The following is a 12,429-nucleotide window of genomic DNA, read 5'->3' on the forward strand; positions in this document are numbered from 1 at the left end:
CCAGAGTCAGCTTCTGGCTTGAGCCAGGCAGCAGCTCAAGTGGTGCTTGGGGAGTGGTGGGGGAGGGGAGACGCCAGGACCATAGTGATCATTCCCTATCCTTGTTGCAGCATGATGGTCGGGACAGCCTTAGGGGCTTGGGCGCTCTCAGAGTCATGTGGCCCACGCAGACAGGAGCCGGCCTGGGGAGGGTAGATGTTTTGCTTGGGGTCCCTCAGCTGCGGGGGCCCCTGGCTTCCACGAAGTTTGAGGAATTCATGCTGGCACTTCCCAGCTGGCAGGACCTGGGGGCATCCTGGTGCAGCCGGGGCCTGGGGTCATGAGTTCACCAAGGTAGCTCAAGAACGGGAAGAAACGGTGGTGGCGGAGGGTCCTCTGGTCGAAGCCTGGGCCTGAGAACCCCGTCATACACTTGGAGGCCAGAGCAAGGGAAACAAGGAACTCGGAGGCTGGTGGCTGTAGGTGAAGGTGGAAGGAAGTTTATTGAAACAGGAAACCCTGACGACCAGGGCTGACCTGGGTGTGTGGCACTAGAACTGCTCTCAGCGTTTGGCTGGCAGGCAGCCAGGGCCCTAGCCAAGGACTCCCCACCCTGACCCCGTGTCTCCCTGTGCGGGCGCGCTCTGACTGCAAGCTAGTCAACCAGATGCCTCCAAGAGCTCCAGGACCGGTTTCTGGGGCCATCCCTGGGCTGTCTGTCCGGTCGATCAGTCCCACTGTCCAGTAGGAGATGGGGCACCAGAATTGAGCCGATATGCTGATTCGAGTGACTCAGATTGTCTCTCTGGCTAGAGACCCCACACACTGAGAAGAGCCAGACACTGCTCTGCTTTGTATGTTTTCACATCGCCGTCCTCCCCACAGCCCTAGGAAGTGGAGGTGTCATTATTATGTCATTGTTACCATATTTCAGATGAAAAGACCACAGTGCGGAGGGGCTAGCGAACTCGTCCCAGGCAACATGGTTAGTAAGCTTCAGGGCCTGGACCGAACTCATTTTCAGAACCGTTTGGGCTCTGCCGCCTTCAGGATGGGGAAGAGGGAAACCCAGAGAGAGGGGGCGAAGCTGCGCCCCTAGGAGCCAAGGGACAGTGAGTAGGAGAGGCAGAGCAGGTGGCCTTCAGGATCCATGATCTGGAGGCTGGGAGGACAGAGCAGGTTCTGAGGGAAGAACTGCAGAGGGAGGGGATGATGGGAGGATTGAAGAGATGGGGCTGGAGGAGGAGAAGGAAGTGGGGGGGAGGAGGTTGAGCGAACAAGGATGCAGGTGTTCTGGGTGGGGCAGGAATAAGTGGAGTGGCCTCAGTTTTCTCTGACCTGGGAGGTTGCCGAGTCTGCGAGGCTGGCACTGGGGGTCTCAGGACGCGGCTGCTAGACACCAGAGAAAGCCAGCTGGAGCACATGTTGGAGGTGTTTGGAGTTTGCACATGTGATGGTCCACCAGGCTGTAGGCCAGGCCGGGCAGGTCTGCCCCTGCCCCTGGCTCAGGCATCGGTGGGGCAGTGGCAGCTGCAGAAGGGGTCGGGAGTGTGAGAATGTGCTGAGATGAGGTCTGGAAGCAGTGAAGAGAAGATGGGAGGGGGAGGAAGAAGGAAGGCTGGCCAACAGCGCAAAAATGGGTTCTAGACACAGCTCTGGGGAGGTCACGAGGCAGTTGTGGCTGCACAGGTGTGGTGCCCTGTGCTTGGGATGTTACCTGGGTGACCTCACCAACTTAGCTCCATTCTGTGACTCAGAGAGGGGTCCTGCCCCCGTGGTTCTACCAGCGCCTCTGTGCCTGCGGCAAGGCTCTGGGGACGTTGCATGAACAGGAAGCCCTCCTGTAGCTGAGTCCACACCCTGTACCCTCACCCCATTCTCGGGTTGTGGTCAGAGACGGAGTCAGGAGGCCAAGATCTCAGAGGTGGCGTCATCCTGGGAGATGGCCCGTCTAGGGTGTGTCCTGGGCAGCGTGGAGGGCAGGTGATGGACAGGTCATCATGGAGCAGGGAGCAGGATGGAGTCAGTCCTCTGAGCTCACCCAGCTCCACCTCCTCTGATAATGGGGCCCTGAGCCATCTTAGCTTGCCTTGGGGAACCTTGGGTTCACACAGGTCAAGAAGCTTGTCTAGGGTCACCCTGCAAGTTGTCATGATTAGTTGTAGTCACCTTTGAACCCTGGGGTTGAACAGGGCCTCAGAGGACCGCTTCAGTCAGAGGTTGGGACTTCCCCCTCCTAAGAGCCCCTTTGGGAGGCTGATAGTTCAGGGAGCACCAGTTGGGAAAACCAGCACCCCAGGCTGACTGGTCTCACGGCTCCCTCCGCAGGACCAGGCTAGAACCCTAGGGATCTGTGCCAGGATGGGGAAGGAGTAGAGAATGATTCCAAGGGAGCTCTGAGCGTCCTCTGGGTGCTGGCAGTCTGGCGGGGGTCACGGGAGAAATTGCGGCGATATGTGTGGTAGGAGAGACCGACAGCGGCCTCTGCGGGGTGGGGTTGCGGGGTGAGCCTGATGCACTGGAGAACCGAGCAGGCTGCTACTCCTGGCTGTGGGTGTGGGTGCCAAAAGGGTGGACACCAGGGGACTCTGTTGGGAATAAGCTGGCTCCCGTGATGGGGCTCTCGATGTTCTGGGAGGGGAATGAGCCAGGTGGGAAGGGAGTGGTGGAGAGTCCAGAGAGAGTGGGGGAGGGAGGGATGGAGTCAGCTTTGGGTGGTACAAAGAAGACCCCTCAGGACCCCAGATGGGATGGATCGGGGTGGGATGGGGAAGGAGCCTGGGGAGATGGTGCAGGCAGGAAGGGAGTAGGGGAAAGACTGAGGTGAGAGGTAGGTGTGGTGATTGAGAGGCAGGAACACCTTGGAGCCATCTAGGTGGGACAGTGTTGAGAACTGGGGACCCTGAGCTGGCTCACAGCTGTCAACATGAGGCATCTACCTGCTGGATTGGAGAGGGAGAAGGACGGGAGGCACTCGGCTTCCTATCTTAGGGCCCTGACTGCCGTCTCTGCCTGATGGAGCAGCAGTCCTTCACCTGCCCCTTATTAGAAAAAGCAGTGTTAGCCCGGACACAGGCACAGGGAGGATCCCCACCACCACCACGACGCACCGCTGCCTGGGCATGAAGAAGGAACATCAGCAACAGCATAACATTATTCGTGGCTTAGACACTGGGAGGTAGGGGTGGATAACCGAGGCCGGGCCTCCGCAAGACAAAAAGATGCAGGGTCACTGCATCTTCAGAGGAGGCCGCGCCGGGGCAGTCAGATTTTGCCGGCGAAAGTCCCGTTCTTGATCTGCTCATTCCAGCTCTCCACCTGGGAAGCAGAAAGGCAGGGAGCGGGACGCCGGCTCAGCCTCAGCCGAGCCCTCCCCACGCCTGGCCCGGCGCCCCCTCTGCCGACTCACCCAGCTGGTGGGGCACAGCGAGTGGTACACGCGGTAATAGTACTCGCAGGGCTGCGTGCTCTTCCCACGGCGGGTCCTGATCTTGAGGCAGCGGTGGTAGTCTGTGGGGGGCGGGGTCACGCGACAAGCCACGCCCATTCCAGGACAGGATCCGCCCTTCCACTACTCGGTCCCTCCCAGTTCTTCCCTGCTTCGCCCCGCCTCCCTCTACCCCCGAGGCCTCCATCCCGCCCCTCCCAGCCATGCCCCAACCCCTGCCTCCCTCACACTGCTCCTCCTAGCCAGACCCTGCCCCTACCTACCTCGCCCCACACCTTCCAAATCAGGCCGTGCGCCTACCAACCTCGCCCCGCCCCGCCCCTCCCGGCTCAGCCCCGCCTTTTCTCGGCCCGGCCCCGCCCCTATCAACCTCGCCCCGCCCCACCCCTCCCGGCTCAGCCCCGCCTTTTCTCGGCCCGGCCCCGCCCCTATCAACCTCGCCCCGCCCCTCCCGGCTCAGCTTCGCCTTTTTTCGGCCCGGCCCCGCCCCTACCAACCTCTCCCCGCCCCTCCCAGCTCAGCCCCGCCCCCACCAACCCAGGCCCGCCCTGCCTCCCACCCTAACGGTCTCCACGGGACTTCGGGTGGGAGTGGCCCTCCCTGCCTTCCCTCGTCACACCCTGCTCCCCCCATAACCTGGCTGAGCAGGTCTCACCCAGGAAGTTCTGGTAGCAGTTACGGGTCTGGTTCTGGTTGGGGAAGCGCGGGTCGAAGGGCGGCGTCGACCATTTCCCCTTGGGGGGCTCCTGGGCTTCCACATCCAACATCCTAGAAGGAGGCAACTTCTGCGGGACGGGACGGGGACTCCGTGGGGCCGAGGGGGCGCCCTCGCTCCGACCCGTCCCCCCATCCGGACCCCCGCCCCTCAACCCCACCCGTCGTGCCCTCACCAGCCTGACGTCGGCGGCCACTGGATCTGCTGTAGGACGGTCCCCGGGTGCCGCTGGCTTCTGAGTCCGCGGGGTGCGGTGCCCCCAGGCTCAGGAGAAACGCACCCGCGGCCAGATTGGCTCGGACGCCCGAGCCCCAGCCAATGGGAGCAGTCGTGCGCCGCGGGCCTGGTAGGGGCGCCCCCACCCACCCCTCGCTCCCTGACGCCCCCTCGGGGACCCGCGCGCGCAGGCACTGAGGTGCGACCTGCTGAGTCTCAGACTCAAGCTTTAATCTCTGCGAAGTTGGTCGGCTCCACGGGCTCGCCCCGCCCCCGCCCCCCAATATATAAAGGCATATCGATAGTTCTGGTATCTACCGGACGGGGCGAATCCCCCCAAGCGGCCTTTCAACATTCCGCTTCTTACAGTCGGTGCGCACAGAACCCTGGGGGCCTGTGGAGTTAAGAGGAAAGAGTGGCGGTGGGGTCAGGGCTCCTGGGACCCCCCTTCCCCCCCCGTTCCTCCCCTCTGCCCTCCCCCCAGCCCTCCCCCCCTCCTCCTCCTCTCGGTCCCCTCTCCCCCCCCCCACCTCCAGGGTCTTAAAGGGTACCTGGCAGCGCTGGGCTCCTCCGGACAGTTTCCGACTGGGGTTGAGCCCCACCCCCCGCATCCAGCTACTCAAAGTGCTGGGAGTGCTGCAGGCTGCAGGGAGAAAGCAAGCAGAGAGAACTTTGGGGGACAGGGTAGGGAGAGAGGGGTACCCAGGGCTTTAAGAGCTGCAGATACCCGGCTTAGGAATCTGGGCAGGTGGTTTCACCTCTAGAACCCTGCTAAGCTTCTCTCCCTCCTGCCTGGTTAATATCAGGCCTGACTCAGGATTGGTCACTCTGGCAGCCAAATGTACGAATTAAGAATCCCGGCCAGGTGCGGTGGCTCATCCCTGTAATCCTAGCAGTATGTGGGGCGGAGGCGGGAGGATTGCTTGAGCCCAGGAGTTTGAGACTAGCCTGGACAACATGGTGAAACCCCATCTCTACAAAAAATACCAAAGTTAGCCAGGCGCGTTGACGCATGCCCGTGGTTCCAGCTACTCAGGAGGCTGAGGCAGGAGAATCACCTGAGCCTGGGTAGGTTGAGGCTGCAGTGAGCTGTGATGGCATCACTGCACTTCAGCCTGGGCAACATGTGAGACCTCGGTTTTGTTTGGTTTTGTTTGGTTTTGTTTGAGACTGAGTCTCACTCTCTCTCCCAGTCTGGAGTACAGTGGCACCATCTCCGCTCACTGCAAGCTCCGCCTCCAGGGTTTACGCCATTCTCCTACCTCAGCCTCCCCAGTAGCTGGGACTACAGGCGCCCGCCACCACACCCGGCGAATATTTTGTATTTTTAGTAGAGACGGGGTTTCACCGTGTTAGCCAGGATGCTCTCTATCTCCTGACCTTGTGATCCGCCCGCCTCGGCCTCCTAAAGTGCTGGGATTACAGGCGTGAGCCACCGCGTCCAGCCCCAGAGACCTCTTTTCTACAAAAAATCAAAAACTTGGCTGGGCTTTTGGAGGCTGAGACAGGAGGATCACTTGAGCCCAGGAAGATTGAGGCTGCCGTGAGCCATGATCACACCACTGCACTCTAGCCTGGGAGAGAGAGCAAGAGACTCTGTCTCTAGAGACTGCCCTCTAGCCTGGCGATAGAGCTCACCTCCAACCACTCCCTTTCCTCCACACCAGGCCCCTGGCCTCCAACCATTCACTTTCTGTCTCTGTGGGTTGGCCTGTTCTGGGGATTTCATGGAAATGGGGTCTCTGTGGCCTTTTGTGTCTGGCCCCTTTCATTTGGCATGGTGTTTCTGAGGTGTTGCAGCCTGGAGACACCCCTCTCTCCACACTCTCCTGACTGCTCCCATCAGGACTTCAACCCCAACCCCCACATCACTTCCACACTGGTAAATCCAGAGGTGTGACCCCAGGCCCCGCTTCCTTCACCTGACCACAGCGTTTGACACCGACGTTCTCTCCCCGCCTTGTCGCTGTCTCCACATGGTGCTGAGATGCCCCCGTCTCTGGCTGCTCTGCTCTCCCTGACTCTGGCTCCTCTTTGCCCAAACACCTCAGACTTTTCTCCATCTCCACTCACTCGCCGGTGAATTCCTCCAATCTCACAGCCTGAGTTAACCTGTCTGTGCACCAGTGACTCCCCAAATTGCTTTCCCTGAGCTCCAGACTCGTGTCCAACTGCTTACCCTGCATCTTCCCTGACACCTCAGAATCAAGGTGTCCAAAAGAGAGGCGTTCCTGAGCGCCTCCCAGAACCTACTCCCCTGCACTGCCGCCGCCTGCTCCGGGCATCTCGAACCCACATCCTCCCAGCCGTCTTCAAGTCAGCCTTTCTCTCACATCACAAGCCCCGATCCGTGAAGCAATCTATTGGCTCACTCTTCAAAGCATCTCCAGAGTCCCCCGCTTCTCCACACCTCCATCACCTCCCGTCTTGTGCAAGCCACCATCATCTCCTACCTGGGTTCCTGCAGCCGCCTCCACCCTGTCCTCCAGGCGCCCACTCTGGCCCCCTCTACATCCTCCACGCCCCAGCCAGAGGCAGCCTCTTCACACATAAATCAGTCCCCATTATTCTTCTGCTCCAAACCCTCCAGCTTGCTCAGAGTCAAAGCCAAAGTTCCTAAAATTGTCTGCAAAGTCCTCCGTGATGGGCGTCCCCCTGCTGCGCCTCTGAGCGAGTTTCCACCCTGGGATCCCCGTGGTCCAGCACATTACAAACACTCCTGCCCCAGGGACTTTGCAGTGGCCATTCCTTCTGCTGGGATGCTTTCCCTGCAGATGGCCTCATGGCTTCCTCCGTCCTCTCCTCCAAGTCTTCACACAAACCACTCCAGCTCAATGAGGCCTCCCTAGACCACCTGGGCTGTGGTGGGGGCTGTCCTGTGCACTATAGGATGCTGAGTAGCATCCCTGGTCTCTACCTGCTAGAAGCCAGGAGCACATCCCACCACCACCAGCCCCATGGTCAGACGCTGTATCCCCACTGCCTAGAACAATGCCTGGCACAGAGTCGGCACTCACTATGTATCAGAGTGAAAGGCGGCCGAGTGTGGTGGCTCACGCCTGTAATCCCAGCACTTTGGGAGGCCAAGGCGGGCAGATCACTTGAGGTCAGGTTCAAGACCAGCCTGGCCAACATGGTGAAACCCCGTCTCTACTAAAAATACAAAAATTAGCCGGGCATGGTGACACACGCCTGTAATCCCAGCTACGCAGGATGCCAGGAGGTGGAGGTTGCAGTGAGCCAAGATCATACCACTGCACTCCAGCCTGGGTGACAGAGTGAGACCCTGTCAAAAAAAAAACCAAAACAAAACAAAACAAAAAAAACGGGAAAGGAGGGAGTGATCGTCTCTATCTCATAAACAGCAGAGCTCACAGTAAATGCTAGCTGCTAACCCCCGCTACCTGGGTGGAAGGTTAAAGACACCCGATTCCTCCTGTATTTCCTCTGCCTTGGTGGCCGTGTTCCTCACAGTTTCAAGTTCTAAGAGCATGGGCAAAAGAATTTCTGAAGACGAGCCCACAGTGGCCAGGGGGTGCTGGGCTGGCATCTTCACGGGCTCCTGCGACAGTCTCTTGGGCTGCTGGGACGCCTTGGCTGTGGCCTCCGTCTTTGAGATGGGGGTCTCTGAGAGGGGGGATGGCGGTAAGCCCTCCCACCGTGAGGCGGGCAGGGGGATAGGCGCCTGGGAGATTCCTTCCCTCTTGGGACTGGCAGAGGTGGGCTTGGAGCGAAGGGGCACCTTGGGCGGCCCCTCGGGGTCCCAGGATGACCCTTTACTCTCGCCCCATTGCCGCTTGCCCTCCTTCACCCAAGTGTGCGACTCTGGCTGTTCTCTGACCACCACTGGCTTCCCCTCCGGTGAGGACAGCTGGCCTGGGTGGAAGGGCATTGAAGCCATCACTGACGTGGCAGACGCCTGCGAAGTCGCCAAGAGCCAGGAGGGAAGTGAGACCAGAGAGGGTTTCACGCGCTGCTCTTTGGAGTTGGCCAGGATCGTGAGCTTGGCGAGAGTAAGCGTTTCCACGGAGAAGGGTCTACTGAGCTTCTGGGAGGGGCCCTCGACGGCCAGCTCCTTTGTCTCGACCCATCTCTTCCGCTGCTCCAGCTCATTGGATCTTGCGCCAGGCAGGTCCAGGGACCTCTCTTCAAGCTTCGCCAAGTGGGCCCGGTCCTCCAACTTCCCCTGGCCCCCGAAGGCCTCCAGGGTCACCTCCTGGGTTTTGCTAACCAGGATGTCCTTGGACTCCTTCTTGGTCACGGTGAAGGGCGACTCCAGGGACTTGACCTGAGTCGTCATCACCACGTCTGTCTCCTGGGTGCCCACCGTCACCGCTGGCACCGTCACCGCTGGCTCCGGTCTCCCTCCAGACGGGCTTCTCTCCAGCGCAGCTCTTCCAGGGATTCCTGTTGGCAGCATGTCGCCAGGGAGCCTCCCCCGTGAGGCAGGCGAGCCCGGTGCCATCTGGTACTGGGGAGGTGAGGTCTGCAGAGCCTTTTGGGACGGGGCAGGGAGAAGCAGAGATTTCCTCTTCGGAGCAGTGGGGGACACAGCCTTCTGGGGAATGGTAGGTACAGATGGGGCCTTCTGAGATGGGGGTGGGGTCTTCTGGGGTGGGGCAGGTACAGCTGGGGCCTTCCAGGGAGGAGCTGGTGCAGCTGAGATCTTCTGGGGAGGAGCCAATCCAGGTGGGGGCGTCCACGAGGAAGCAGGTACAGCTGGGAGCTTCTGGGACTGGTCAACGAGGAATGGTGCCTTGCGAGATGTGACAGGGCCCGTCTGGCAGGGTGGTGGCCCCCGCCCCTGGTGGGAGCCCATAGACCTGGCCTTTTCCCTGCCCCTGGGGATGGAAGAGTAGGGTGTGGAGAGGCGGGCAGCCGGGGGATAGGGAGCCAGGCCGGAGGCAGCAGATGACAAAGTGCTGCTCTCAGAATCCATGAGGTCTTCCATGTCCTGATGCCACAGGCACGGGTCCAGGGAGCTGCCGGAGCCCAGAAAGAAGCAATCAGGGCTGTCAGCTGAGACACAGTACGAAGGGCTCTCAACCACAGGTCCCTGGCCTGTGGCCTCCTCAGATGCAGATGTGCAGGCCTGTAGATGGACAGAGGGGAGAGGATGCATGGTCAGGATGCATGGAGACCCCAGACCCGGGAGGGCAGACCCCAGCCCCTCCTCCCTCAGACCCAGGAGTCCAGACCCCCGGCCCCTCCTCCCTCAGACCCAGGAGTCCAGCCCCCCGGCCCCTCCTCCCTCAGACCCAGGAGTCCAGCCCCCACCCCTCCTCCCTCAGACCCAGGAGTCCAGCCCCCACCCCTCCTCCCTCAGACCCAGGAGCCCAGACCCCCAGCCCCTCCTCCCTCAGACCCAGGAGTCCGGGCCCCCAGCCCCTCCTCCCTCAGCTCTGGGGCCTGGGCCCCGCCCCGGGTATAAGGCTGGCCTTTGGAGAGGACTGTGTCTGCTTGGCCGTGCTGGAAATGATGCTGAAGATGGTCCAGATGGTGATGCTGGTCTTCTCTGGATGGGGGAGCAGTCTGAGCCCTTTGGGGCGGGAACCAGAGCCACGCAGTGTGGCAGGGGGTGGGGTAGGTTGATCTTACCAGAAAAGTGGACTTGGGTGTGAGTTCTGTCGGGGTGGAAGTCTGGGTGGGACCTGCAGGAGCAATACCGTGGGACTTTGGTGGCATCTGGGCTGGGGTCTCCCACCTTCTCCCACCCACCCACCGGCAACAAGACCCCACGCCCACTTCTTTTCTGCAGGTTTCTTCCCGACGTCAGCATGCTCCAGCTGTGACCAGATGAGGGGCACAGAGTCGCCCACGGCCTGAGACTTGAAACTGCGCTTGAGTGCCTGGCATGGGTGAGGAAGGGACGGTTAGACAGGGGCAGCCCCTAGGGCGCGCACCGCCCCGCCAGCTCACCTTGGCCTTCCTCTGTCTCCGAGTGGCCTCTTGAGGCTTCTTATAAGGAAAGTTGTGCTCAGCAACCCTGACTGGGAAGAGAGAAAACATCCTGGATCAGGGACCCCAGGGGAGGGCACGAGGACCTACCCCAGGAGCTTGTGCAGGCCCCGACCGAGGGAGGGGGAAGAGCCAAAGGGTGCAACTCCGTCCCTGCTGGGGGAGAACCCGACACCCAGAGGTCCTGAAGAACAGCAGGGCCTGCTCACCTGCATGTCTGCTGACGGGCTGGTCCTGCGGAGACAGAAGGAGGCAGGAGGGGCCTGAGCTTCCACATCTCCATAACCTACCCAGCCAGAGGTCTAGGCCCCCTCCTGCTCCCAGGACCCTGCGATCCAGCTCCTCCTCCCTCAGACCCAGGAGTCCAGACCCAGCCCCTCCTCCCTCAGACCCAGGGGTCCAGACCCAGCCCCTCCTCCCTCAGACCCAGGGGTCCAGACCCAGCCCCTCCTCCCTCAGACCCAGGAATCCAGACCCAGCCCCTCCTCCCTCGATTCAGGGATCCAGGCCCCAGCCCCTCCTCCCTCAGACCCAGGAGTTCCCCAGCCCCTCTTCCCTCAGACCCAGGAGTCCAGACCCCCAGCCCCTCCTCCCTCGACTCAGGGGTCCAGGACCCCAGCCCCTCCTCCCTGAGACCCAGGAGTCCAGACCCCCAGCCCCTCAGGGGTCCAGGACCCCAGCCCCTTCTCCCTCAGACCCAGGAGTTCAGACTGCCAACCCGCCACCCTCAGAACCAGGAGTCCAGGCCCCCAGCCCCTCCTCCCTGAGACCCAGGAGTCCAGGCCCCCAGCCCCTCCTCCCTCGACTCAGGTGTCCAGACCCAGCCCCTCCTCCCTTGACTCAGGGGTCCAGGCCCCCGACCTAGACTTTGGGCTCTTGGTCCCAGTCCCCTGTGGATCTGGCCGGGGAGTTCCTAGGGCCTGCCATGCCCTGGGCTGTGGAGCTGGGGTCCCACCTGCAGGTGCCAGGTGGAGGCAGGTGCTTTGGCCAGGGGCACATCCAGGGGGGCCGTGCACATGGTCCTGGGGGCCCAGGTGGGAGGTGGCTCCTGAAGCAGGTTGATGAGGCGGATCCAACAGCGGAACAGGAAGCCCGCCTCGTTGTCAGGGGCATCCAGGGCCAGGTAGTACTGGCGGCCCGAGACCAGGCGCAGCTTCAGGCGCCAGGCAGAGAGGTCATGGACGCAGAGGTGGACGAGGTCCAGGGGGATCATCCTGGGAGAGGGAGAAGGGAGCGTCTAGAGCAGGAAGGGCAGAGGGGGCGGCCAAGGGGTTGGGGGATGCGGCACCTGGTCAGCACGAGGCCCGAGCAGTCCCCATCCTCGGCAGGCTGGCCCATCAGCAAGATGTCGGGCAACACCAGGCCTGGCAGGGAGGCAGCCACGCCCATGGCCAGCCGGTTGGTTCTGTGATTCACGAACACTGGGCCCCCTTGATGGGTCACCTGGGGCAGTCAGGGAGAGGCGTTGGAACCACTCCTTCCTCCAGCACCCGCGGCCTGAGCCTCCCTCCTGATCGTCCCCTACACAGGGACGGCTAAACCCCATTCCCTCTCAAAATCCCCCAGCCCGGGTGGCCTCGCTTCCCCTCTGCCCCTCTCAGCCCCAGGGCACTGGGAGCTGGAGACCTGAACAAAGTTACTCTCGAACATGGGCAGTGCACGGAGGGGCAGGTATTCGCCCTTCTGGAGGGTCTTTTGCAGCTCCCCCAGAACAGGGACCCACTTCGGGGTGCCCTGGAGCGGCTCAGTGCGCCTCCTGTTTCGAAGCCAGATCATGGTGGAGGTGGGTGCTGGTTTAGGGACCCAGAACCCAGGTGTGCAGGCCTCCCAGGCCCGGCCCACCAGCCTTGGCCCCTGGGGCTTCACGGGTGCCTGGAGCTCAGAGTTACAGAGCGTGGAGATGCCCCAGGCTAGGAGACTCGGCCCTCGGCCATGGCCCTGCCAGGGTGGACAGCAGGGGCCGGGGGGAGGAGCCTCTGGTGGAGGGGCTTTGTGACCTCATCGGACACACAGGGGCCTCTTCCGGGAACTCTCCGGGGACCGTGGGCTCTCTTCTCCTCCAGGGATATAGCCTGGAGTTTTTTTGTGCGTTTGTTTTTTTGTTTTTTGAGAG

General features: G+C 61.6%; 2 protein-coding genes and 1 long non-coding RNA gene across 4 annotated transcripts; all 3 read right to left on the minus strand.

The window, feature by feature from the left end:
• Positions 1–728: 728 nt before the first annotated feature.
• LOC139360503 (uncharacterized) lies at positions 729–1,834 on the minus strand. 2 transcript variants are annotated; one of them, XR_011617899.1, is made up of 3 exons: positions 1,697–1,834; positions 1,318–1,552; positions 729–866 (listed from the first exon to the last, which is right to left on the minus strand). It is a non-coding gene; the product is annotated as an uncharacterized lncRNA (long non-coding RNA). The 2 variants fall into 2 exon arrangements; XR_011617900.1 differs by having other exon boundaries at positions 1,318–1,509; positions 1,697–1,826.
• Positions 1,835–3,120: 1,286 nt separating this feature from the next.
• Positions 3,121–4,466, minus strand: LOC105488177 (cytochrome c oxidase subunit 6B2). Its single transcript, XM_011752027.2, has 4 exons — positions 4,318–4,466; positions 4,083–4,195; positions 3,389–3,489; positions 3,121–3,297 (listed from the first exon to the last, which is right to left on the minus strand). The coding sequence occupies exons 2-4, from the start codon at positions 4,192–4,194 to the stop codon at positions 3,244–3,246; spliced, it is 267 nt and encodes an 88-aa protein (XP_011750329.1). The 5' UTR covers position 4,195; positions 4,318–4,466; the 3' UTR covers positions 3,121–3,243.
• Positions 4,467–4,581: 115 nt separating this feature from the next.
• Positions 4,582–12,255, minus strand: GARIN5B (golgi associated RAB2 interactor family member 5B). Its single transcript, XM_071087895.1, has 11 exons — positions 11,943–12,255; positions 11,605–11,759; positions 11,272–11,530; positions 10,526–10,550; positions 10,278–10,348; positions 10,104–10,207; positions 9,957–10,009; positions 9,797–9,873; positions 7,763–9,450; positions 4,910–5,001; positions 4,582–4,752 (listed from the first exon to the last, which is right to left on the minus strand). The coding sequence occupies exons 1-10, from the start codon at positions 12,090–12,092 to the stop codon at positions 4,974–4,976; spliced, it is 2,610 nt and encodes an 869-aa protein (XP_070943996.1). The 5' UTR covers positions 12,093–12,255; the 3' UTR covers positions 4,582–4,752; positions 4,910–4,973.
• Between the last annotated feature and the right edge of the window lie 174 nt (positions 12,256–12,429).

This window comes from Macaca nemestrina, chromosome 20 (genome assembly GCF_043159975.1).
Source record: "Macaca nemestrina isolate mMacNem1 chromosome 20, mMacNem.hap1, whole genome shotgun sequence".
Taxonomy (NCBI): Eukaryota; Metazoa; Chordata; class Mammalia; order Primates; family Cercopithecidae; genus Macaca; species Macaca nemestrina.

What these genes read in the sequence shown, in the direction of transcription:
- GARIN5B (XM_071087895.1), bottom strand. Translation starts at nt 12,092, where the DNA reads ATGATCTGGCTTCGAAACAGGAGGCGCACTGAGCCGCTCCAGGGCACC. An exon ending in TCGGGCCTCGTGCTGACCAG is followed by an intron (nt 11,531 to 11,604) that starts GTGCCGCATCCC and finishes TCCCTCTCCCAG; the next exon opens with GATGATCCCCCTGGACCTCG. An exon ending in AAGAAACCTGCAGAAAAGAA is followed by an intron (nt 10,010 to 10,103) that starts GTGGGCGTGGGG and finishes TTGCTCCTGCAG; the next exon opens with GTCCCACCCAGACTTCCACC.
- LOC105488177 (XM_011752027.2), bottom strand. Translation starts at nt 4,194, where the DNA reads ATGTTGGATGTGGAAGCCCAGGAGCCCCCCAAGGGGAAATGGTCGACG. An exon ending in CTGCTACCAGAACTTCCTGG is followed by an intron (nt 3,490 to 4,082) that starts GTGAGACCTGCT and finishes CGCCCCCCACAG; the next exon opens with ACTACCACCGCTGCCTCAAG. An exon ending in CGCTGTGCCCCACCAGCTGG is followed by an intron (nt 3,298 to 3,388) that starts GTGAGTCGGCAG and finishes TCTGCTTCCCAG; the next exon opens with GTGGAGAGCTGGAATGAGCA.